This window comes from Lactuca virosa, chromosome 5 (assembly GCF_052849685.1).
Source record: "Lactuca virosa cultivar CGN04683 chromosome 5, Lactuca_virosa_CGN04683_v6, whole genome shotgun sequence".
Taxonomy (NCBI): Eukaryota; Viridiplantae; Streptophyta; class Magnoliopsida; order Asterales; family Asteraceae; genus Lactuca; species Lactuca virosa.
The window spans coordinates 329,230,965-329,258,041 of NC_136430.1; the positions used below are offsets into that span (position 1 = coordinate 329,230,965).

The 27,077-nt window shown below is 37.1% G+C and overlaps 2 protein-coding genes across 3 annotated transcripts; one reads left to right on the forward strand and one right to left on the reverse strand.

Annotated features, from left to right (window-relative positions):
- Positions 1-1,030: 1,030 nt before the first annotated feature.
- On the reverse strand, positions 1,031-6,023 carry LOC145115474 (putative E3 ubiquitin ligase SUD1). Its single transcript, XM_079051766.1, has 8 exons — positions 5,491-6,023; positions 4,090-4,770; positions 3,287-4,009; positions 2,990-3,201; positions 2,593-2,904; positions 2,334-2,494; positions 2,087-2,250; positions 1,031-2,004 (listed from the first exon to the last, which is right to left on the reverse strand). Exons 1-8 carry the CDS (start codon positions 5,824-5,826, stop codon positions 1,351-1,353), a joined length of 3,243 nt encoding a protein of 1,080 aa, XP_078907892.1. The 5' UTR covers positions 5,827-6,023; the 3' UTR covers positions 1,031-1,350.
- Positions 6,024-12,054: 6,031 nt separating this feature from the next.
- Positions 12,055-15,012, forward strand: LOC145117769 (uncharacterized). Of its 2 annotated transcripts, XM_079054085.1 has the most exons (7): positions 12,055-12,483; positions 12,564-12,984; positions 13,072-13,166; positions 13,256-13,397; positions 13,488-14,352; positions 14,433-14,493; positions 14,561-15,012. In XM_079054085.1, the coding sequence occupies exons 2-7, from the start codon at positions 12,909-12,911 to the stop codon at positions 14,885-14,887; spliced, it is 1,566 nt and encodes a 521-aa protein (XP_078910211.1). In that variant the 5' UTR covers positions 12,055-12,483; positions 12,564-12,908; the 3' UTR covers positions 14,888-15,012. The 2 variants fall into 2 exon arrangements, with proteins under 2 accessions (XP_078910211.1, XP_078910212.1); XM_079054086.1 differs by lacking the exon at positions 12,564-12,984 and having other exon boundaries at positions 12,057-12,483; positions 14,561-15,011.
- The last annotated feature ends 12,065 nt before the right edge of the window (positions 15,013-27,077 follow it).

Below are 27,077 nucleotides of genomic sequence, written 5' to 3' on the forward strand. Positions count from 1 at the left end.
TTTAGTCTTGATCTTTTTCATTACTGGTCTATTTGTGCATGTCTAATTGGAATGCCCATGAGTCCTCTTTCTTAATTCTTCCCAACTCATAGATGCCAAAACCTAGTTCTACAAGTCACAATTACTACCACTATCAAATGGGTCATCACTAAACCAATATATCTGCTCTTCAAAGCCTCACTATAGATGTCAATCTTCGTATCACCTTGATTACCCTGCTTAAAGAGTAATGGGGGAATAAGTAAAGTGAAAGAATAAGAGAGAAATCACGATCCATATCCCTTCATTAACAGTATTTAAACCTCAAAACTCTTCGTTCTACTCTCCTCACTCTCTTGGGGAGAAGAGCAAAGAGCTGAAAGTGAGGAAGGCACAACCACACAGGAATAAAAATGTAATATTGTACATAAAGCACAAATAGATAAAAAGGACACCAGGACCTAGAAAACTCATATACTTCTTCAATATCTTGTTTTTAAGCATCTACACAATTTAATATGAGGTCATGAAAACATGTAAGAGCCAACTCATTCATGTCTAACCTCATTTGATATTCTCACTTCCTTCTCATGAGGGCTCTACTCGCACTGTAGATCGTGAACAACTCCACCCTCCTAACTACATAAGTATGTTGCCTTATGTAGATGACCACTAACTAGGATGCAGAACAGAAATTACAACGTGCAGTAAGAACAACAAACACATCAATATGTACTAAACATTAATGGCAATCAAATTACAAATTATCTATTAGACATCAAAAGAGACTTACGACAACTACAAGTCTACAAGAAGGAAGGTGGAGACTATTACAGTCAATGGAATGGGACACAGATAGATCAATGAAGAAATAAATAAGACAATAGTTTGAAGTTACGCATAAAGGAGTTGGCTTTTAAGAGGAGTGGATATATCAAATTAAGGCAATATAAAGGAGTTGGCATGTACTTAATTATGTGAATAACTAGTTTTAGTAGTATCCATAGTCTTCATACTTTTTGAACCATATTCTCCTTAGTCGCACTAAAACTTCATTAGCAAACTTTTAGCTTGACTCAAGAATCAAATCCCACGGATTTAACAATTCAAATGTTACAGATTATAACATGAAACAAGTCTATCATCCTAAAAAGTCCCATCAGTATGCATCTCATCTGATGATGCAACACATGTCATATATATTTGTGTCAACAAACATTGATCAGACAGCCATGATAATACGATATGATGACGACTCACTTTTACCTTTTGCCAATTACCACACTGCTTCTTCTTCTTCTTCTTCTTCTTCTTTTTCTTCTTCTATATACTTACTTAACAATCTCCCTACAAATAATATATATTTAGTATTTACACAAACACTCCCCCTCCAGCCTCCAGGGGTACAACATTTCCCCCCCTAACCCTATGCCTCAATCCTACTACATCATCACCTTCACTACCCATCTCACCATTACCAACCAACAACTCATCATCTTGTCTCTCTGTCTCTTCCCCAAAGTTATGAAGTCTTCTCCCAATCAAATACCGATCATCCCTTATGGAATTATGTAAATTCCTCACCCACACATGAAACCTCTTCCCACAATAACACACCAAACTAAAACTCAAACACCCCACCCATGCAAACCTGTAAACAGCCGAGTTCACCACCAACGGGTACCCAAATACCGGAAATACCCCTCGTGCCAACACGTAAGGGAAACACAGAGCCGTTAGCAGCTTCATCACAATCGGGATCACAATCTCCCGCAGCACCCAAACTCCCTGCAGCCGAGAGAACCCGTTTTCTCTCACCCTCTCGAATTTCACCCGCCAGCTGTCGTCCACCAGTGGCGCCATCTGGTCCAGCATCACCAACTGTGTCCAGATTTTAAGGAAGATTAGCCCAAAAGCCCAGTCTTGGTACAATAAGAAAACCGGGCTTTCGTCTACCGGGACCCGCATTGGTACAATCACCAGAAGCTCAAACAGTAGCCCGATCATCACCGGGATCACAAAGATCTGGAAAATGAAAACCAAACTGAAAAAACGGAAAAAGAGAAATTTCCAAATAAGATAAAACATAAAATATATTATTTTTTACCCATATCGATAGTAGTATACAGCTCTTGACAACAATGGAGCACCATTTCCAGATTTGACCTAGTAAAACTGTGGCTCGCTTTGTTTTGATTTGGTCAATGGCATATCGGGCACCGGCTAGTCCGGTTGAGATCACGTAACTTCCGATAATGAAGGCGTATAGATCTGAAACAAATTGTTGAATGTTGAATTGTTGATTAATATATAATGATTTTAAAAAATAAAGAAAATGTTTTTTTAACTATTACCATTGCATTTGATGCCATGTGTGATTGGGAGAAGTGGGACTGCGTTAAACAAGGCACGTCCAAGTGAGATGGGGATCACAATTAATGCGGAATTGAAGATCAAAAGCGTCATCCAAGCCGCCAATAAAAGCAACACAATGCAGATCACAAATCCATACCTCCTAAAAAAGTGAAGAAAATTATTAATATTAGATAACCATGTCCAGATTAAGTGCTTAACCCATTAAGTTGATTGAGTAAAAAAGAAACAACCCCTTACTCTGAATCAGTTCGTTCATCAACATCAGCTTCTGGAGGATTAACATTATTATCCATGGGAGGAGGAGCCACATGTCCAACTATGGCCAGATCCTGCCTTACTGGATCCCGATTTCCATTTGCTGCTGCAGGTTGATATTCAGGTCCAGGCAGTAAGAACTCGGTCAGCCCAAGTGCCCAACCCACTCCAGTAAACCAATAATGTAGAAGCGATTTAATCGTTGCCCGAAGCTTAAAATGCTCAATAGCAAATGGAATGCATATTTGAAACAGAAGCATGTTGGCTGGGATCTCAGTAAACGGGTCCGACACTCTACAATACCAAAAAAAAAGAAGTTCATATAAGCAAAATAAGCAGAGCAAACAATACAAAAAATTTTAAAAAAAATGTTTCTTACGTGATATCAAGAGGAAAGATGTTAGGAGCCATTCTCATGGCAAGTTTAACTGGTAGAAATACAAGCATTACTATTAAGCTTCCATAAACCGCAACTGACAAAAGAACCCTACGCGCATGTTTGTGAACCGGATCATCGATCAGATCTCTAAACGGGTTGTAATTAGGATCAGCCGGATCACGCAGAAAATATAAAACTCCATGGCGTAAAACCTGAACAAATAACATGTTAATCGCAAGGGCAGAATGGTAATTACATTTACACTATTAGATTTTGGAATCAGACATATATACCCACCCCTCTGAGAAGGCTGACGAATATGGATATCTGTAACATGTACACGATTCCTACGGCCCAATGAATCAACGAGCTTGCCAATGGAGAGACTGAGAAAAAGTCAACCCGTTGACCGATTGACTTTCCAAACATTTTCAAAGTACAAAAATCCAGCCACCACCCACACATGAGAGGGAAAACCCCTAACTCAACTACCAAAAGGAACGCGACTTTTATCATAGTCATCAAATGTTTGACAGCTGTCACAAACTGTTTAAAAAGAGAAGGGATTGTTTCTAGAACCGAAGCAATTCCATAAAACCTTCCCATGATCAAAGGCTCCCCTTTCGTGTACCTAATAAGCGCCACAGTTGCAAAGTAGAAAACTATAAGAGAGAAAACAAAGATATAGCCGACAGCAAGTGTTGTGACATCAGACACCCATGATGACGTGGCGGATGTTGTTTCTAGAATATTATCAGGTGAAAAGGGAGTAGTGACATTCGTTTGTATAATCTCTGAGCTGTGGCTGTGATCAGATGTCAGATTTGCAACTGCAGTCAAAGTGTTTTTCAACGTGATATTCGCTAGAGAAAGTGCTTGTTCTGTGAGGGGTACAACCGTCATTAACATCGGGGTTGTAGCAGATGATAAAAGCCATGATAAATGATGGAGTATAAATCGTCCGAGGTGGAAAGGGACAAGTATCATAACACCAAGAAATATCATGTTGCTAGCAAGAACCTAAAAAAAAGAAAACAACAAATATTAAAAAACAAAAACATATGAACTAATTGCTATAATTATAATAGTATAATACTTACAGTAAATGCATTTTCAACCAAATGAAAAAGAGGTCCTTGCATGCCAACAAGTTCATCAAAGGGAACATCTTCAGCACCTTCTCCATCATCCAAACCATCAAACATTTGTTCCACATGTGCTTCCAAACGAGCTGCTTGCATTTCCCACCTGGCAGCAACATTTTCAGCATTTCTTCTAATTATCTGACCAGCGCCTGCGATCCCCTGTGCTGCAGCCACATCATCACCTACAACGTTCCTGTTCGGTTGTTGAGCTTGTCTTCTAGCAGCACGGGCCCCGTTTCTATCTCCTTCATCATCAACATTACCATCCTGCCCTCCAATTTCTCGTAAATGACGAAAATAGTCCCTGAGTGAGGTGGCACCGAGGAATATGAAGACAATGCTTGCAGAGAGTAGGAAGCCATGGAGACAGTCAGTGAGGATGATGGTGGTGGAGATGTGGGTTAGGAAGAGTTTTTGGGCTTCAGTGAAAGTTCTGACAAATGAGAAGCGCCATATCCAGAATGTAATGAAGGGTATGATTACAAGCCATACGGAAAGTACAAAGGTGAGGCGTAAAAAGAACTGTAATACGTGACATGCTTTCATTGACATTCCCACTACAAACTCCTGGAATGGGAGCTTTGCAGGGGCGTTTTCGGCATATACTGGTGAGAATGAAAATGGGTGTTTGCAAACCTGCAATACATGTTCAGAAAACCAGTTTAAATTTTGTTTTACAAAGCTATTTTGTAAACTTGTGTTCATAGATGGTTAATATAATTTAGAAAACAAGCATTGCTTAGTTTATCAATGTCATAAGTCCATAACAATCTCTTTCCTATGGTCAATATGTCCAAAAATCATAAATGAGCAAGGAAAAGATTGGCGAGCATGATATGTAGAATGCCATTAACACACAAGATAGGTTCCTTTGGCTACACCACTAGGATTGTTCACCTAAAGCCTAAAATCACATACAACGGATAATAAATCCAACCTAAATCCTTCTGAGTTCTAATCACATGGAGGATGTCTCAAGTACAGTTCGTATAATAATTGAATCAAAGGACACTGTTGCCCTATAGATGGATAGCATGTATACATTAACACCGCCATAATTCCAACCCATTAAGACCTTAAAGGCAGCTCCAACTACTTTCCAGTGATTTGATGATCAATACAATGTTCCACCATATATCAAAATGACAAAATTTCTAGTCATTGGACCATAACCTATGGAATCGAAATGGTTTTTCTTGTTGATATGCATCATTGTAATCTATGGTTACACCTGCATCTAAGCTTGACAGCTAACAAAATAACAGATTCGTTTATAAAGAAAAATGAAACACAAAATAATTGCACATAGAAGAAAAATCATTAAACAAACATCAAATCAAACGAAAGAGAAAGAACCTCGCACTGCCGAGCGTTGCTGTGATTAAGCCACTGGAGAAGGCAGTCTTGATGAACAAACTTGATACTACCACTACAAGCACAAGGATACCGTAGAGGATTATCGGCGTCTCCCGGATTCCGGCAGATCCGGCAAACATCCCCCTCTTCGTCGTCGTCGTCATCGTACATGGTGTTCGGCGTATTCTTGCCGCTATTAGCATTATCCGAAACAGTCTCTGATGTCAAAACCGAAGCAGAAGAAACCGATGATGAAGAAGATGCAGAAACCGGTGCATTGACAGCGACGTCTCGAACTGTGTCGTCTGCCGGTAGAACCGCTTGTTCGTTCGCCATCTCTTGGCAGTTGTACGTAAGATTTGAGGCGAGATTCCCTCTCCTCTCCTCGAGATCCTCTCCCTGTGATGGCGATGGAGGCTGGAATCGGAGCGAGACGGTTACGAGAACGAAAGTTGTGGATCGATGGCGGATGGAAAATGTTTTAATTAGGTTTTATGCCCTTATCTTTTTCCCCCTTTTTTTTAATTATTATTTCGATCTTCTGATCTATAGGTACGTTGGTTTGGCAAATTGTTACGCTTTTCCGTGTTCAAGATATTTATTGAGTTTGACGATTTTAAATATTTTATTTATTATTTAAAAATATCATAAAATCTAATTACAAGAACCCAGAACCCAGTAATATTCAATGTTGACGTGGTCTCGTTCGGTCAAAGTGTTTGACGGGTATGATTCAAGTCTCGTACGATTGAAATACGATAATACTATTGAAAAAACAACATATTCAATTGTTTATTTTACGAATGAATTCCATGATTTTTTTGTTCAATATATTTCCTTTGCAAATTTTGTTATATTTTTACTAAAAGTAATGTTATTTTGTGAAAATAACATTATTTTTGTGAAATAAAAAAAAAGGGTAAATTACATGGATGGTCCTTGTGGTTTAGGGTAATCTGCATGTTTGGTCCCTAAAAACTTTTTTTTAACTCGGACCGTCCTTATTTTATAATTTTGTTGCACGTTTGGTCCCTGTCGTGTAATGTCCTATTCCAAATCGTTACCATTTTGAGCGTGGGTGATGTAATGTAGATGATTCGAGTATTCGGGTTGGGTTTTGAACCAAGGGGTTTTTTGGTAAATTGGCAGCGGGCTTTATGAATTTGGGTTTCTGTTCGGGAAACAGACTTAAGACGAGGGAGTTATGGTTGTTTGAATAATTGCCAGATATGGTCCTTAATGGAAAAGATTTGCAAGTTGGTCCCATGCATGCAAGGAGGAAAAGCGTGTATCTGGGTGGGTACGCCCAACTTAACTAGCAGAGTGCCAAACCCTAATTTTTAGGGTTTGGGCAATATTTAAACATCCTTATAAGCTCAAGGCTCTCTCATTTCTCAACCTCCACTGACTTTAGAACCTCATTTCAAACCCTAATTCTCTTGGTGGGGTATTCTTGAGCTTGGAAGTCATTTTGAAAGGTTCTTGGTGTTATTTTAAGGAGGTGATTCTTGGTGATCAAGCTTGGTGTGACTTTGTAGTTGTAGATCCAGAACCTTCACTCTCTTGGGAAGCTTCAGGAGCGCGGAATTCAAGCGGATCAGCAGGCAGAGATTTATTGTGAGTTCAGCTGTCGAGGTGAATCTTCTCACTATACTATGGGTCGAAGGCACCAATTCCGTCCCATTAGGTTTATGTATATTAGGAAGACCAGGGGGTGACCCATTTGTATGAAAGACCAGGAGGTGTCTCTTGGCAATCTGTATGCAAGACCAAAGTTTGGACTCTAGCATCATCAGCCTCCTCGTCTACTTACCTCCTCATTCTTACCTGATAATATATATTCTCTCTCTCTCTCTCTCTCTCTCTCTCTCTCATCGGTTGCAAGAAAACAACACCAATAAACATGAAATTCTGGTATCATCCACTACTAAAACCAACATCGGACCTGAAACTTTCGACCTCCTCACCCCTCATTTTGGTTTTGTTGATAAAACACGAAGATGACATAGATGGAATAAAATGATTTTGCTTTTGGGTTTTTTGATTTCTTGATATTTTTGGTTTTGCTGAACAAAATCCCAATTCAACCATGGTTGATTTCTTGATAAATTTGGCAAAAGTATCAAGATTTCTTAAGAAATATGAGAAGCTTTTGTGTTTGTCCGGTCATCTTCTCCGACCACCTTCATCTTCACTGCCGATTACATCTCATCCCTCTTCCCTCATCACCAGCGACCTGAATAGATTTCTTTAAATCAGAGGGTTTTAAGGAAGATAGTACTGGAGGCGGAAGGTATGGATGAGGAGAAAACGTGGGAGATGATGTTGGGCTACAGATGTTGTCGGCACGATCGACGATGATGATGATGCCACCAGTGGTCGGGTTCCACTGATCTAGTGTTCTTTGGGGTTCTAACAACTACATAAGAGAGAGAGAGAGAGAGACCACAATTGTTAACACAATCTCCAACGATAATATGGCAGCAAAGGGGGCGGAGTTGGGTAACAAAAGAGGTGGAGGTATCACCAGTGATGTGGTCTAGGTTTAGGTTCTTAAAATCTGATGATCAACGGAAGAGATTTATTTGAGATGGTGGGTGTATTTGATTTTTATTTAAAGTTTCGACGGGGTCCGGAGATTATTGTGTGGGTGTGTTTTCTATTTTTTTTAATAATTAAAAAAAAAAGAAACACATAAGAGTTGGACCGACATTTTTAGTAGGCGTGGAAAAATTATTTTTTATTAAATTATAAATAATACTTAAATAAATAATAAAGAAAAAAATAAATAAAACTTTAATTAAAAAAGAAATGGATGAGAGTAAATTAGTCTTTTTAGAATGGATAAGGACCAAACGTACAACAAAATTATAAAATAGGGACGGTCCAAATTAAAAAAAAAAATTGTTAGGGACCAAACACGCAAATTACTCTAAACCACAAGGACCATCCGTGTAATTTATTAATTATTCCACAATTATCATCTTTTATGGAAACGAAAGAACTTAATGTGGATGAATGATGTAGTGATGATATCCCTTGTCAGTTACTTTCCAAACCCTTTTCATTTTGTTCCATAAGTAAACTTGAAAACAAGATATAAGTGCTTAGAGGAGTATTAGACTTTAGACTCCTTAAAGCTCTCACAAATTTTTTGGAACCTATCAGAAATCATGTGTTATTTGAATTAGGATTGATCAACATTTATAGAATTGTCAAAATATAGAAAATGGAAAAAGAAATCGAAAACCCTTGCCCAATGGCATCCATATTCATTAACCTAAGATGTTATGCCAGGGAAGGTAGTGTTTGAGGTGGGAAATAATTAAGGCGACGTGAGATCTGAGGTGGTGTTAGGAATGTCATGCCAGAGCGTCGATTTAAAGAACGTTATATGCATGGTGTCATAAAGGCTTAGTATGTCCTGTAACGAGACACATATAAGATGCGTTCAAAAAATCAATATCGAGTTTTGCCATCGAAGACGGTGATGTATGATGATAGGCTTTATTGACCATGTTTATACACATTGAGTTTGACTATATACACTTAGGTTTGAATGTTTTCCACATTTACAATAACATTCTTTTATATATATATATATATATATATATATATATATATATATATATATATATAAGGTACAAGACATAGAGATGATGCCGTGTTATGAAATATCTTTAAAAGGGTAAGAAGGTGTTTGAGATTTCATCCCAAAACAATTAATGATTTATTGGCTTTTTGAAAAGTCAATAAGTCAAAAAATGTGTTTGACAACAATAAAATGACTTTTAAAACAATTTCTTCTTGACTTTTCAAAAACTAGATTTTAAGAAGTTAGAATTTGTAGTTTTTCTAAACTTTTTATTACTTTTTGAATTATAAAAATCAATATTGCCTTAAAATACCCTTATACTAAGACAAACACTTTTTTTAAAAAACAATTTATTAATTTATTGATTTTTTCTCACCATAAAATTAATCAAAACGTTTTTTTTAAAAAATATTTTTTTTACCACCATAAGTGGTTTTGTCTAAAAGTTCTTTTAATAATCAAAATGAACTCTCAAACACCTCTAAATATTTAAAAGATGACGAAATAAGGACAAATCAGTGAGTACTTATGAATAATATAAAAAAGATAATTATGTTTAAACACATTGTAATATGCCTTAGACGGTTTTTTTTTTGTCACAACATTCAAGATCATATCCATCAAAGTCTATCTTCACATTTTTATTTATGCTACTTTTAACCCTTTTTGTTATCATTTTTGGTCAACTAACATTCAAATCTACACGTCATGGCATGCTTAATAACTACTCAGTAAAAAATTCTCTTTAATTTCAATGGTATCTTCTTGTCACACAGAACTACCGAGGCTGCCCTCCACTTTAACCAACCCATTTTTATACAATGAGTGACGTCTACCTGCACCAAACCTTCCTTATAGATCATGAACCCAAAATAATTGAAGCTTTAGGGATAAGAGCTTGCTCCCCTAAGCTTTCGTAAACTCCTTCAGGAATTGAACCATTAACAAATTACCAAATAGGCTCTAACTTTATTTAAGTAATTGTTTTTATATATGACATTTTAATACTTAAATAAACTTAAGTGACCAAATAAAAACATAGTTAAAATTTTAATGATTAAATTTGATCATAAAAGAACATAAATTAAAAAAGTTATAAATGACGTGAGGCATAACGTGACGGTATTGTTAAGCTTCAAGTTTTACGAGCCATATCGAATCATAACGTTTTTTAAGGCATGACTTAAGGCAAAAAATTTATATATATAAAAAAATTCACACAATTATAAATTTATATAAAACATACCAAGTTTTTTAAAAATACATCAATCCCTAATAACAAAAAGACAAAATTGCAAAAATGGTCCATGTGGTTGTCAAAATTATGTGGTTTTGGTCCAAAAAAGTTTGGTGATGCATCGGTGGTCCAATTTCGGATACCTTGTGTGGTTTTGGTCCATATGGTTAATATTTTGTTGTGCTTTTGGTTAATACCCCACCTAAAATGACAAATATGCCCCTAAAATAGTTATTTTTATTTATTTTTATATATTATTATTATTATTTTAATTAAAAAAACTAAAAGAAATCTCATCCCACCCCACCTAATTCATCACTTCTACCAATCTCTCTCTCAAGAAACACAAACATGTCGTCTCCACCAAAAAAAAAATCCCACCTCACGACCATCCTGACTGCCACAACCGTCCGCCACCACCACCTTCAACTACCTCCATCTCCACCTAGATTTTAGATTAAATTGTCCCAAATACCATGAAAAATCCAAGCTTCAAGAATAATGTCCAGACTTACAATCAATGGAGTGTTGATTTATAATATTTGATTCCTGTAACAATTTCCCATCTCGAATCCCAACAAGAAATTGGGCTAATCCTTCAAGAAACAGAGCTGCTTGATATACAGTTGTTGGAGACCCTTCGTCTGAGCCGACTTTCACATTCCGATCACCACCGCCACTATTGATCAACACCATTACTCTCCGGTTGTTTGGGATCTATAAACGAACTCCATCACCTAGCTATGGTTTTTAGATCTAACCTTTCTATTTCTTCGGTGAGTCCGATTCCGACCATACTCCCCCCCTTCTCCGGTGAGTTCGATTCCACCTATACTTCACCCTTTCTTCTTTTCTTAGGCATGAGTGATGTTGATTTGTAGCAAACTGAATATTCTCTTGCGAGTTCAATTCCGACCATACATTTGTTTAAGTTCGTCCCTTCCATGGGGAAAAGGAAACCTGCAACTCTGCATCTCCTTCCTCTGATCTAAAACCTGCACTTCGAAGAAGATGATGGTAAATCGATTTTGCTTCATGATTTTAGATCCACCACCATTAACATCCTCTATTGGTTTTAGATCGGGGTATATGGAGTTTAGAGTACAAAATGTTTTTTTTGTTTCCTCACACAAAGGGAGTGGCATGGGAAGAGATGGTGTTGACAGGTGAAGGGGAAGGGGAGATGTGAAGGGGGAGATTGCCGACGGTGGAAGGCTTGTGCAGAAGACGTCGATGATGTTGAAGGCTTTTTTTATGAAGGTTGTAGACAGAGGAAGGGAAAAGGAATATGGTGGGTGGATGGACCTTTTCTTATTCTTAATTAATTAAAAACATTTGAAGAAATAAAAAAATAAATAAATATATATATATATATATATATATATATATATATATATATATATATATATATATATATATATATATAAAGGCATAATAGTCTTTTCAAGTTGACAGGGACCAAAAACACTAAAAAAATCCAAAAATAGACCATTTTTGCACCACAAAACTTTTTAGACTAAAATCACATAGTTTTGAAAAATACAGGACCATTTTTGCAATTTTATCCAACAAAAACTCAATAATATAACGTCCGATAAAGAAAAACACGCAAAAACTCAATAATATAACGTCCAATAAAGAAAAACGTGTTTTCGAAACATTGTAATCACGCGCTTTTGAGCGTATGGTGCGCCTTTTTAGAACTTGATTAAAAATAAAAAAAAAATGTTTTATTTTTGTTTTTTGTTTTTGGAGCATGGTACTGTTTAGAATACAAGTGTAGTAATGCACAGTACATCAAGTCATTTGATACTCATCAATCGGTTCTGTTAAATCTCCATTATCATAACTGACATGTCGCTGGCCCAATTTTATCCCTCTTGTCTCCTCACCACCGCTTCATTGCCACTGCCGTGTCTTTTTTTGCTTTTCTTCAACCATTTTGATCATGACTACACTCCACACTCTCTCAATCTCTATGGGTTGGATTTGTTTTCAGTAGAAATTATTCACACTGACACCACCTCTTTACTGCCTTCAACCTGTTCGATGAAATGCCGCAACCAACGTCTAACTTGGATCACTTTATAGCCATGCAAAAAAAGTGGTAGTGATCGTTACTATCAACTGGGTTCTTCTAATTTAAGCTGGTTTCACTTAGGTGAGCTTCTAATTTCATCATTTTTCGAGGTTTAATTTTCTACTTTTGCTTCATGGGGTTTCTTTTCTACTTGGATTTAGATGGCATTTTTGTTGGGGGGTTTACGTATTGTTCCATTCTGTTGGTCTCATTTCGTGCTTTAGAGTTGGTATGATTTGCCTCTAATCTGGCCATGGGATCGTTTGGTGCATTGGTGGGGGCGCTGTAGCGTCCACCTTTTCACGTATTGTCTCATTCTCATGATAAAAACAAGCTTTTCTTTACTCGGTTTTGGAATGACAATTTGTGGGTGAAAGTCTGCATCAAAGATCATCACTGATTCATACTCCATTTTCGGAAATTAACACTCATATTAAAATTTGGAGATGTATTGTTTAATTTTACGTAAAACACAACTTTTTTCTGAAATAAACTGAGGTGACAAGATGTTGCCCTTCAATACATTATTCTATAATCCTACGCAAGTTTCAATCGCTTTGATATCCAACTTCATTACCTCTGGTTTGTGCTATATATGCAACTGTGATACCATTACTATGTTACTTTCATTTGTTTATGTTGATTTTTCATGTGTTGACTGTTGATCAGACCAAAATATGGACCAAAAAACATGGCTTCATAGGAAAAGATTGGTTGCTGTCAACAGTGAAGCTGAAATTTTTGTAAAAGGAAATGAAGAAGAGGTAGATTAAGAATTTATTGTAGTTAATCGTCTCAAAAGTCAAAATAGTAAAAGAAATGATTTTTAAGGTTGTTTTGCTTCTATATACAGAATCTTCTCTATGATAAAAAGGCAGCTTTAGAAGAAACTGTGAAAAACCTCCATGAACAGGTAGCTTGTCTTGTGTGTGAGTGTAATGCAAAAGATGAACTCATGGCTGAACATGTGAAAGCAGCACAAGAAGCCATAGCAGGTGACTCTTGTAATTTCTTTATTTCATTTATATTTAATTTCCATATTTTCTTCATCCTTCAACTTACATGAATTATTTTGATTCTTTTAGGGAGGGAAAAGGCAGAAGCAGAAGTGGCTAAATGGAAACAAGAACTAGAAGACACATTACAACATAATGTAGCTGCATATGAGAGATTAGTTCACTTAAATGCTTCATTAAAGAATTGCAAGGAGCAATTGAGTTGTATAAAACTAGAGCAAGATCAAAGAGTAATCCTGGAGAGGGCACTTAAGAGATTAGAATCAAAATACACAGAAACAAGGAAAAAACTAGCAGACTTAACCCTTGAAAATGCTTTGCTTAATAAAGCCCTTGTTAAAAAAGAGGAAATAATCAAAGATGTAAGTAATCATATTTCCGAAGCAACTTCAGAGTATCTTGTTCTCAAGAAAGATCTCAAGATGAGAACCCTAAATGCTGACGTGGCAAAACAAGAAACTGCAAGTCTAGAAGCCGAACGCCAGAGGCTTCGTTTGTTAGTAAAGAAGCGGGGCCCACGACATGGAAAGACAAAACCAGTTGATAAAAGTATGAGTTTAATGATAAAGAAGTTGAGTGAAGTGGAAGAAGAAAACAGGATTCTTAAAGAAAGTTTATGTGAGAGAGAGAATGAAATCCGGATTTTGAAAGGAGAAAAAGTTGATGAGGCAAAGATTTTGGAATTGGAAAACAAAATTGTGTCTTTGGAAATGGAAGTTGAAAGGGTGAATGAGTTGAAGAGAAGAAATGAGGAGCAGTTTGAGAATGTGAAATTAATGAATGTTGATCTTGATCATCAACTTTCTGATGCTAAATTTGAAATAAAAGAAGCTCTTCGGAGGGTATTTGTTTTAGAAATGGAGTTGGAGGATAGAAATCAACAATATGAAGGTTTAGAAACAACTTTACTTGAGCTACAACTTCAACTCGTGAGGTATGCTTTTCTTTTTCATATTCTTTCATCTTCAGAATTAAAAAAAAAAAAAATCCTAATTTTTGGAATATTTTATGCAGTGTTTCCAGCAATAAAGAGATAAAAGAAGATCTTGAGCAAGAAATGAAGCTTCTTCAGACTGTAAGTTCCATAGTCAATTCAGACTGTGACTGTGACTGTGACTGTGACTGTGACTGTGACTGTGCAGGGATCAGAGATTACAACAGAGTTGAGTCAACATTCATCTTTACGGGATCATATGGCAGCAGAGGATGGTTTTCAGAGGGAAGATGTTTTAAGATCTCCCATGATTAAAGACTTCATAAGTGCTACAGAAACAAAAGATGCATACCTGCCATATTGCAACACTTACAGTAGCTCATTTGGAGTGAAAAGTGTGGTACCTCAAGCTTTGCTAGTTGTACCATGGAAGAAGCAATTTAAAGGTACCGAGTTGCTTAGGAAGCTTCTATTTAGAAAGAAGAGGGGAGGCAACAGGAAGAAGCTTTGTGCGTTTGCTACGTATCATGTTTAGTGATAAAGGATGATGTTTAAGGTTAGGGTTAATGTGAATAATTGATGTTACAAATGATATTTTTATGCATCCTTTCACCTCAAAAGAAAAGAAAAAAAAGTTCAGCCATGATGGTTTGAGTTTTGGTTGGACAATGCACGATATTAAGAAAAAGACTAAATTATATATTTGAAAATTCTAAAATTACATAATCAAAAACCAAACATTAATATTCAAACACCAAAACTATGGAATGAAAGCTTAGCATTAATTCACATTTGATTTTCTCAATCCCCTCTCATATTTTGTATTGTGGTATAAGTCTTTTACACTGCTTCATATTTTGCATCAATTTCCACACACATTTCTTGACATGTGGCCTTAATTTCTACAACTTTTGCATCCATTTTTTCATGCATTTCTTGACATTTGGTCTTGATTTTTTCTTCTTTTGCATACATTTCTTCACGAATCTCCCCATGTGCACGTATACAATATGGATATGAAGTTTTGTAAAGTAGAATGTTATAAATTGTAATAGGGCGAAATGAAAGTAGGATGTTATAATCGGGTATGTTTCTCAATGTATAATATTGAAATAGGAAAATAGAAAGTAGAATGATATAATGGAAAAAAAGTACAATGAAAATGGAGTGATATAATGAACAAAGAAGAAGCATTGTTATGTCGGAAGGCTAGAATGAAAGTAAGATATTATAAAGACCATCTAATTATACGATCAAATAGTACACATTGAAATCAAATATCTTCCGAGTAAAAAAAGAAAACTCAAAATGGAATTAAGAATGAAGAATAATAAAGGAGTGGGATAGAGAAGCCGGAGAAATTAGCTTAGATAATGTTGACGATGGAGGTGGTTGAAATCTACAGTTGCGAGGGTTGCGAGGCTGAGTGGGTGAAATTAGGTTAAGAGAGCGAGGGAGAAGTTAGGGTCTTGATTTAGGAAGCGAGACGCTCTTATGCAAAATGAATAACACAATCAACTGACAAATATGCAAGATAACTCTTCAGATAAGATTGGTGATGGATTAGTGGGCGCATGAGGCACTTCATCTTTCCATTGGTGTTCCATCGCTAACACCCCGTTCCCGAGTTGAACTTAACGAGAGAAAGGAAAGGAAATGGGTGGAAATTAGAAGAAAATAAAAGAGATTGGTGTTCCCGAGTTTCATTAAAGGAGGGAAGTGGAAGGAAGTGGAGAGAAATGGGAGGATCACTTTCCCTCCTAACTTTCCTTCCGATTTGGGAGGATTCGGAAAGAAAGAACAAAATGATTCATTTTCCTTCCACTTCTCTCCAACTCGGGAACACAAATGAGAATTTTGTTTTCCTTTTCTTTCTCTTCTTTTCTCTCATGACTTTCTTTTCTCTTCTCTTCTTTTCTTTTGTTAAACTCGGGAACGAGGCGTAAGTGTCTTTATTTACCAACTGATTATCGGAGCAAAGATAGTTTGTTTTCTTTTAACCAGGCTTTGCCTCAAAAATAACATGAGATATTTTTAATGGTAATTCTTCGTTATGAATTCAACTTATCAAAGCCATACATGGTGATATTGGCAGTTTAGGACATATCGAGAATGGGTCTAAAATCAATGGAATATGGTCGAGAATTGTTGGTTCAATCAACTATTTAGACAATAAGGGTATTATGAATTTGAGGGAAAAAGTTATTGTACAAGTTTAAGGAATGATGTTTGGGTTGGAGGGAACTCTTAGAAAGATAGATTCAGCATACTTTATTTTCTGAAGATCGAGAAAAAAATGTTTGCTTTTGGATCGACTCATCAACAATAAGTGGGTGTGGAATTGGAGACTTGGCATCAGGGAAGGGGTCGAGCATGAACAATTCACGTGTCTTAAATATTTTGAAGTCCTTTGTTGCTTCTTTGGATGTTGATAAATGGTCGTCGTCTCTCGATCCTTCAGAGCGAATTTATGGGGAGATCTACTAGAAATCACATTGATGATCTAATCCTTAAAGTAGACTCGGTAAGTACTAAATGCGATATATTCGTTCCAAAGAAAATTATATATATTTTTTTCTTTGGAGAGTTATGCTTGATATATTGTCAACTAGATTCAATCTTTCCAAAACAGCTTGCAAATTGAATTCGAATATGTGTCATATTCTGTTAGGTATGTTGAATCAGTTGATCATGTGTTGATCAAATGTGATGTCACTCCTATTATTTGGAATAAATTTTTCCGTTGGTGGCATCTTCTTTTACCAGATGCAGGGGCGGACCTAGGGAGTCCATGGTGACACCGGCAACCCCTGACTTTTCCGGCCGCAGTGAAATTTTTTTCGAATTTTTTTTTTCTACTACCATGCAACCTCTGACTTTCCCGTGCAACCCCTACTGTGAAATCCTGCGTCTGCCCATGAGCAGATGTTTCTTTAGTTCGAGAATAATTTTCTTGGGTAGATTCGGCGAAATGGGTAGTGGTGCAAAGATCTTCTTTGAATGCAGTTTGTTTGACTATCTTTTTTTGGGTGATTTGGAATTATATGAATTTGACGTTCTTTGGTAGGCAAGACCGCAAGAACAACAAGGCAAGAACATCAAAAGAGCAGTGGCAAATCTAGAATAAAATTTCACGTGGCTCCCAAATTAAGTGAAGCCGATAAAAAATCAACAACACTTGTGGGGGCGGGTCGGTTCTTGTACGATTTAATGAAATATAACTGAAAAAACCGATCAGGCACCACCAATTAAATTTTTTTAAAAACCGACTGAAATATAACTGAAAAAACCGAACGGTTTAATGAAAAACTAGTTGATTATTAGTGTATTGATACCCTATTATTTGATAAAAACTATATATTATATTTAACTCTGTATATTTAATAACACAATTGTCCTTTGTAACTTACCTTTTCTCTTTTTAAAATGGTTTTTTATGACATTTAAAAAAAAAAAAAACTCAAGGTAGGTCCTGTATTTTTTTTAAGATAGTTCATAATTTTTGTGGTATATATATTATAAATGAAATTGAAATTTTAGGTAGGTATTAGGATCTATCTTCTTCCTTATTAGATACTTATTAGATACCCCACTCCAAAAGAATATATATATATATATATATATATATATATATATATATATATATATATATATATATATATAAAGAATTGTATTGTATTATTTTAATTAGTTAGTATACGATACCTGAAACTGAAATTGTATTGTATTATTTTAATTGGTTAATATATGATACCTGAAACTGAAAATCTATTGTTAAGTCTGGTTAAAAACCAGAAATTTTATACTAGTTTAGTGTTTTTAGTATTTATAATATTCTTAAAAAAAAATATAAAATCAATCACGAACCAACATCTAGTTTTACACATAATGCTCAAAATGAGCCGAACTTTTGTTCGAGGTCTATTGTTTTCAAAAGTCGAGCTCAAGCTTAATTTATCAAACTCGAACGCAAGCCTTTAACTGTCACCTCTAGAAGACAATTTTAATTGATAAATGCTTAAATGCATTCAAAAGTAATGCATTTTACTTTAACTTTCCTTCCAAATATTATATTTCAGAAATGTATAATATACCTCAAAATTATGTCTTTGGAGTTTGCTCTTCAACTTTTATTTTATCGCTTTAAAGATTCTATCTTTCTTTTAATATATATATATATATATATATATATATATATATATATATATATATATATATATATATATATATATTATTTTTATGAATCTCAACAATAATTTCACATTTTAGAAAACAAACACAAAAACAAAAACAAGAAGAAAGAAACAAATATTTCTAATAGAAACTTGTGGATTAAAATTAAAATTACAATCATAAGAGCCAAAATTCAAAAATCAAATGTAGATGGACTATAAGAACATTCGTAATGTGTTGGATTTTATAGAGTTTAGTGGATTGTCAGATCATCTTTCTATATTTCTTACAACTCTATCAATTTTTTTCTTACAATGCATTAAACTCTATAAAATTCAATAAAACATTATAAAACCTATTTTATAGTATTTATTTAAGAATTAAAAACTCTTCCCCCCCCCCCCCCCCCTCCCCTCCATTTAAGAGTTCAATGGTCATTAAACTTAAAATACATTAAATGGTAAGGTGACATCTCATAATGATAGAGTTTCATTTATTGAATGATAATTATATTTGTCACCTCATTCAACTCTCTAATAGAACTCGTCCTTATGGATACTCTAAGATTATATTTCTTTTGGTTATAGGGTTTTTTTATTTTATGAATATCTCATGCTATTAATAATACTCTACTAAAATACAAAACATAAAGAAGGAAAAGTAACATACCTCTTATGCAACCATTAATCTCCATGTTTGAGATCTTGTCTTCCTCAAGGTTGCTTGGATGAAAGGACACAAACCAGAATCTATCTAATGATATCACACCCAATGAACATCAAAGAGAATAAAAATGACTAGAAGAATGGTCAATTTCACAAATCTTAAGAGGGTTAGAAATTGTCTCATATAAAGGGAGGATGGAAATTGACGAATTTGTCAAGCCAAGGTTCAAGGAATTATGAGACCCATAGAGCCCTATTTATAGTCTTGGATCATTTCCTTAGTTTTGTCTCCCATCCAGTGTGGGATAGAGGCAAATTCGAATTTCACCTCCATCCCATGTGGGATGGAGTGAATTTTTATCCAACCCTATTTCCTTAAGGGTTATGGAATATTCCAATTAACCAACTATTGATTAATTAATATTCAACCTTTTAATTAATTAAAACTATTTAATTAATTCTCAAAGTATTTTCCATATTAGTTTCTAATTAATTATTAAACCATAATAACTAATAAACTAATTTTTTCTTTTTTTATTCTACTCAATTTGGGTCATGATGGCAACCCAAAAGGATTTTGTTATTATTAAAATTATTACCAATAGTTAATGACATTGGTGTGACACCCTGTTTCGGGACTTTGGACTTTGAGGAAGTAAAGTTTGGACCTTATTGAGGGTTGATAATATTGGTTATGAGATCTAAGCCCTTGATTCATGTACGGGAACCAAAGGATAAAATGGGAAAAGTTATTTGTTAGGCCTTATCATGGAGTATGGTTTTTAGCTCGACATGTGTTAAGCCAAAAGTAACTGGATAGAATTGTGAGGCTCATCAATACCTTTCCGTGTATATAAAGAACGCTGAAATTAGAGTTTAAACAAAAAAATTATGGATGTTTGAAGTTAAACTGGAAGTTTGAGTTTTGCCCTACGCAAGACGTAAGCAAGTTATGCAGGGCGTAGCTTGCTGAATGTTGATCACGTTTTCAATGAGCTACAGATGGCATACGTAACGTCCCAAAACACTGATAAAAATTTTCATTTTTAAAAATCATTAATTTCATACATCATATGTCTCAGGAACAACCATGATACAAATTATCCAAAACATCAGAGTAACAAAAATCACAAATGCGGAAACATGAGGAGGGATGTTGTGTCATCAGGCCAGGACCTTCCATTTTGTACCAGAAGTACCTGAAACCATAAACATAACTCTAAGCATAAAGCTTAGTGAGCTTCCCCAAAATACCACATACATCATATACATGAACAAATATAACAACACATGGCTATGTCGGGTCCGTGTCAACCCTCGGGTCCATATCAACCCCGAGTCCTTAATGACTCCACGTAACACTACGTAGCTGTGTCGGGTCCGTATCAACCCCCAAGTATGTATCAACCCTGAGTCCATAATGACTCATGGCCTAGACTGGCTCCATGCATATAACATACAATCATATCAGTAATAGCCACACAAACACATACATCCTACATATACAAATCAGTGGGCCGACATTGGTGCCTTCGACCCACCAGTGTGGTGAGAAGACTCACCTCACATAAAATGCTTAACTGCTACCGCTCTCACTAACAGAATAATGCTGCTACGCACCACCTATTCAGTAAAACTAGATAAATCCTGAGCTCTTCCTCCAAACTAGCTGCTTGACCAAAAGTCAACTCAAGTCAAAAGTTAACGGTCAACGTTGACTTTAGTCAATCGACACGTCGTGGCCACCTATGGCCAGGCAGTGGCCCTCCACTAAATAGTCTGTCGCGATTTTCCCCATCGCCATGTCGTGGTGACCTAATGTCACGTCGTGGGCACTGGTGGGTTGTCAACAACTTAATGGGTTAAGCTGTTTTCTTCGATCCTAAGAGCTCCAAAGCTCAAATCTGGTCCGAAACCAGGTCTAGAAGGATAAAGTTTCCAACTTTATCCGTTAAGACCACCCAAAAAGGTCAAAATCTCAAACCATAAGTTTCAAATGGGCTAAATTAGACATGACTTTCCCCATTAATCACTTATTCCGAAAAGTCCATAGGTCATTTACTCCAGATCAGTTTTTAATATCAAAACCAACATAAAAGTTGGTGCTTTGTAGACATGCATGTCCAATGTATGACTTCCACAGTGGAACCTCTAAGCGCTATAATTTGCCATGAGGGCGCTAATGTTCGGCCTTGACCTTCCGGCAGGTCAACCACCGCTCCACGAACCACGCTACATCCCTCTTCATACGCGATCACCAATAGCTATATTTCTGATCAAGATACATCTTTGTAGCCCCCGAGTGAATGGAGAATCTCGACTTGTAGGCCTCATCCATTAACACCCGTTGAGCCCTACCAGTATACGGTACCCAAACCCGTCTATGAAGACTCAATAACCTTATGTTGTCGATATCAAAGGCTGAAACCTGGCCAACCACCCGCTCACTCTTCCGATTCTCCTCCTTGATGGCCTCCGACTGCGTATCTTTGATCATCTCCAAGACTAGAGTCATCACGGTCATCTTCAAACACACATCCCGAATCGGGGCACTAACTGCCCTCCGGCTCAAGGCATCGTCCACCACATTGGCTTTTCCCGGGTGATACAGAATCTCACAATCATAATCCTTTACTAGTCACCTCCTCTGTCTCATGTTCAGATTAGGCTGATCCGTAAGATACTGCAAACTCTTATGGTCCTTGTAGATAGTACACCGAACCCCATAAAGATAATGACGCAAAATATTGAGGGGGAAAACTACCGCTACCAACTCCAGATCATGGGTGGGATACTTCGCCTCATGAGGCTTCAGCTGCCTCAAAGCGTACGCAATCACATACCCTCTCTGCATCAACACACCACCCAATCGTGAAATGGATGCATCACAATAGACCACAAAGTCCTCAACTCCCTCAGGGAGGCCGAGTACCGACACCTCACAAATTCACTGCTGAAGAGTCTCAAATGATGCCTACTGCTCAGACCCCCATCTAAACACAACATCCTTCCTTGTTAACTTAGTGAGAGGAACTGAAATCTTGGAGAAGTCTCGAATGAATCTCCGATAATATTCTGCCAAACCGAGGAAACTCCAAATCTCAGATGGAGACTTCAGAACCTCCCACCGCATAATCGCCTCTATCTTGGCTAGGTCAACCAAGATACCATTCTGATTGACGAGTTGTCCCAGAAAATGAACCGCATATGTAACGCTTGAGTCTCGCTAAGTTCTTCTTTTAACCTTGCATATTTATTTTGTCCCATTTTGACCCTTGAGTTGTACGTGGGGCGTACAACAAAGTACACTTAGCGTACAAGTGATGAAGCAAGTACGCGGGGCCTACCTAGTGCGGTACGCTTAGCGTACTCATGCGAGGGTGATCGGGGGTTTCGGATGCGTACGCGGGGCGTACGTGATGGTTAATGAAAACCCTAATTTTAGGGGTTGGCCATTGTATAAGCATCCTTATGGACTTGAAACCCTCATCTCACCAGTCTCCTTGTTCCCTTTACCCTACTTTCGAACCCTAATTCTACCTTGTGTGATTTTGGAGCTTAGAAGGCCATTAGAAGAGTATTTTAGTGATTTGAAGGAAGGTGTTTACTCGTGGAGATTCATTGGTGAAGTTAAAGTTAGTAGATCCAGAACCTCATCAACTTTTGGCTCTCATTTGAGGTATAAAGTCTTGAACTTGGTGTTTATTTGCTTAGATCTCTTTTGGGTTGGATTTATGGACCCTTTTGGTCCCATTGATGAAGTCTCATGAGTTCATGGCGTTTTTGGAGCTTAGAGTTGCCACTCTTAGTGTTATTTGGGACCTAGACTCATAAAGTTGTCATTTTTGGGGTTAAAATCCACCCATGCATGAGTTAGGGCCATTTTCATGAAAGAAGAATGTTATACTTTGAGTTTGGATTCATTTGGGTCTTGTAAAGTCACCAAGTCAGTGACTTTATGGGTTTAGACGTTGTTTAGGACTTGGATCTGTGATTTGGACCCTTGGTTTAAAGCATTAAGTGCTTAATAGCGAAAATGACTTAATAGAGAAGTACTGTGGGAGTACAAGCTGGTACGTGCAATGTACAGGTCATGAAGCCAGTACGCGCTGCGTACAGCTGAGTACGCCCTGCGTACTCAGTCAGAGTGGGCTTCGCATATGTGAGCCTCGGTTTGGGTCATTTCTTGGACCTTGTTGCTTTGGGCCTTAGTGGGCCATTAGAAATTAGAATTTTGGGCTAAGGATATGATTGGGCTTTAGGGTAAGGCCCATCTGAGGAGTTTGGGCCCAATTTGGAAAATTGGGCCATAAGTGGGCCATTAGTGGGCCTTGGAAGATTATTTAGTGTTGGGCCTTTTATATAGTGGATTTGGTCCTTAGTCATGGGTCAAATTAGGCCGGGGGTAAAATGGTCATTTTACCCCGAGAATGGACTATTGGATATTAACTGGAACCCAGGTATTGATTAGGTCTTATTTTGTACTGATAGCTCGAGGAGTTGTCAGGGAAGCAGCTAAGGATTTCTTTCTGTGAGATTCAGCATCTGAGGTGAGTTTCCTCACTGGGCTATAGCGGGTCTAAGGCACCAATGTCGGCCCTTATTGGTCATGCTAGGATGCTAGGAGTCTATGTGACCCTTGCAAGTGTTATGTGCTGCTATGTATATCGGACGAGGCTCGATGCCAGGCGAGGCCTGAAGATTGGAACATATGCTAGAGTTTATGATTATTATGTGTATTAGTATGATTATGTGATATTGATTGAATGTGTATAGTGTAGGGTTTTGAGCATTCTAACACTCCTAAGGTGTACATGCAACCCTAGAAACCTTGGATCTATGTTTTACTATGATACATGGAAATTTGATTTCCAAGGTTTATATCCTATCCAGCATACATGGGGAACTTTTAAACATAAAAGTTAGCAATAAAACATACCTTGTAGTAGTTTGGATTCCTTGAAAACCTTGTGAGCCTAGCACCTCAAGTATGATGCCTCAAATGTCTCACACAACACGAAATGCACTTGGAATAACTTAGAGAGAAATGAAGAACACTTAGAAATCGGCTAGCCCTCACTTGTATATCTTAGTGGCCGATTTTGGTGAAGAACATGAAGCTTATATAGTGTGTTACAATTAGGGTTACACCATGTAAACCCTAATTGTAATGACTTTTCATTTCCATGACCCATGGGTTCTATAACCACCATGGAGCATCCATGGAGCATCCTATGGGTTTTAGCCCAACTTGATAATCCATGATGCATTAGCCCACTATATAAGTATGAATGATTTACACAATCAACCCATATATTTAATTAGTCTCCTTTTTGATCACTTAATTAATTCCAAATTAATTCTTGATCAATACTAATTAAATAATATTATTAATATATTAGAACTTATAATATATTAATAAACCTTAAGTGTTATTTCTCTAATTTTGGTCTATCAAAATGCATGATGCCATGCAACCCAAATGGACCATGCTAATCGGGTCAAGTACATTCCAGAAATAGTTATGAACTTAGACACCTAATCCAACAGTCTCCCACTTGGATAAGTCTAATAACTATAACTGCAAGAATGACTTCAGGAACCGATCAACAATCGTAGCTCTTTCAAGGTCTCGCGGAACTGAGATGATGATGATACGCCATTTAAGATAAGTGATCATATAATCCTCTGTTCTAGATATCAGCCGGACAAATACATGGAACAATGTCTTACTTATTGTCCAACAGTTTGTTTCCCGATTTCCGATTTGTTTGACAAAGAACTTAATCGAACACATCAATTTAGTTCTGACCGGGCCCGGTATATGGGCCAACACAAAATCATCGAGGGGCCCAGATATCGCTTCTAATCCAAGAAGGAACATATAAACTACGACTCATATGCTTGTTTTACTACTTGTTGAATCATACACAAAGACACGTTTTATAACATCGAGTTACCAATGCGTTTTCGAACAATCAATGCATAAACAACTCATAGGAAACAAGTCATATCTCTAGGTTTGAAGACTTATATGATATTACCGTCTCGCGATCACTCGAGATAAATTCCATGAAGTGATACCAGCGAGCGTAGGTTGAATCCAATACTCAGAACTTATGAGCACTCATGAGTGTTGTAGCAACACTTTGCTATGTCCAGTACCTTGGACATCTACAAGCCAACCCATGACAGTCTTGATTCATATCTACTTCCAACATATGACCGACTGTGGAGAATTTGAATAATATGAAATACAACAACATAATTACTCTGGAAGTCAAAACATGCAAAATGAAACGATAGTAAACGATTGACAAAAGATAGCAACACTTTACTCAAAAATAAACACAACTTTTATTCATCATAAAATGTCAATTACACTTTACACATTTCAAAGCTATCTAACTACTAAAACTAATATCATCCTTCAGCCCTATGCGCCTCGCATGCTGGAGATGCTTAACCCTGCCCAGTCCCTTCGTGAGGGGATCTGCTGGGTTCTCATCCGATGATACCCTCTTTCCCACGAGAAGTCCTTCTTCTATTCGATGTCTGATGAAATGGTATTTTCTGTCGATGTGTCCGGATCTCCCGTGATCCCTTGGTTCCTTGGCTAAGGCAACTGCACTTTCACTATCATAGAAAATCTCCATAGGCTCCTTTATAGCTGGTACAACCCCAAGGTCTCCAATGAAGTTCTTTAGCCATATAGCCTCCTTTGCTGCCTCGCTTGCCGCTATATACTTTGATTCGCAAGTTGAATCAGCCACTGTCTCCTGCTTGGAACTTTTCCAAGAAATTTCTCCTCCGTTTAAGGTAAAGACCCAGCCTGACTGAGAGCGGAAATTATCCCTATCAGTCTGGAAGCTTGCATCACTATAACCTAATACTCTCAAGTCATCACTGCCACAAAGGGTAAGGACCCAGTCCTTAGTCCTCCGCAGGTACTTAAGAATGTTCTTTACCGCAGTCCAACGAGCCTTGCCAGGGTTCCCCTGATATCTGCTGACCATGCTCAAGGCAAAGGCCACATCAGGACGAGTACAAGTCATAACATACATGATCGATCCTACAGCGGAAGCATAAGGTACTCGACTCATTTCTGCTATCTCAGCTTCTGTACTCAGGCTTTGAGTCTTACTCAATGTGTCGTTACTCTGGATAGGTAACTCTCCTTTCTTGGAATTCTGCATGCTAAACCTATTCAGCACCTTGTCCAAGTAAGTACTCTGACTAAGTACAATTAGTCTTTTACTCCTGTCTCTCAAAATCCTTATCCCTAGGATATAGGCAGCTTCACCAAAGTCCTTCATAGCGAAACACTTCCCAAGCCAGGACTTCACTTCCTGCAGAGTTGGGATGTCATTTCCTATGAGTAGTATGTCATCCACATACAATACCAAAAAGCTGACTATACTCCCACTAGCCTTGACATATACACATGATTCATCTTCACTCCTCGAAAAGCCAAACTCTTTGACTTTCTCATCGAAACAAAGATTCCATCTGCGAGGTGCTTGTTTCAATCCATAGATGGATTTCTCAAGCTTACAAACTCTATTAGGGTACTCTGCACTGACAAAACTCTCTGGCTGACTCATGTAAACATCATCAACCAACTTTCCATTAAGGAAAGCGGTTTTGACATCCATTTGCCATATTTCATAGTCATGAAATGCAGCAATGGCTAGCATAACCCTTATAGACTTAATCTTCGCTAGTGGTGAAAAGGTCTCATCATAATCAACTCCCGGAGTTTGAGAAAAGCCCTTTGCAATCAGTCACGCCTTATAAGTGTGTACATTACCATCCATATCGGTCTTCTTCTTGAAGATCCATTTGTACCCAACTGTCTTACGACCTGGTACATTGTCAACCAAGTTC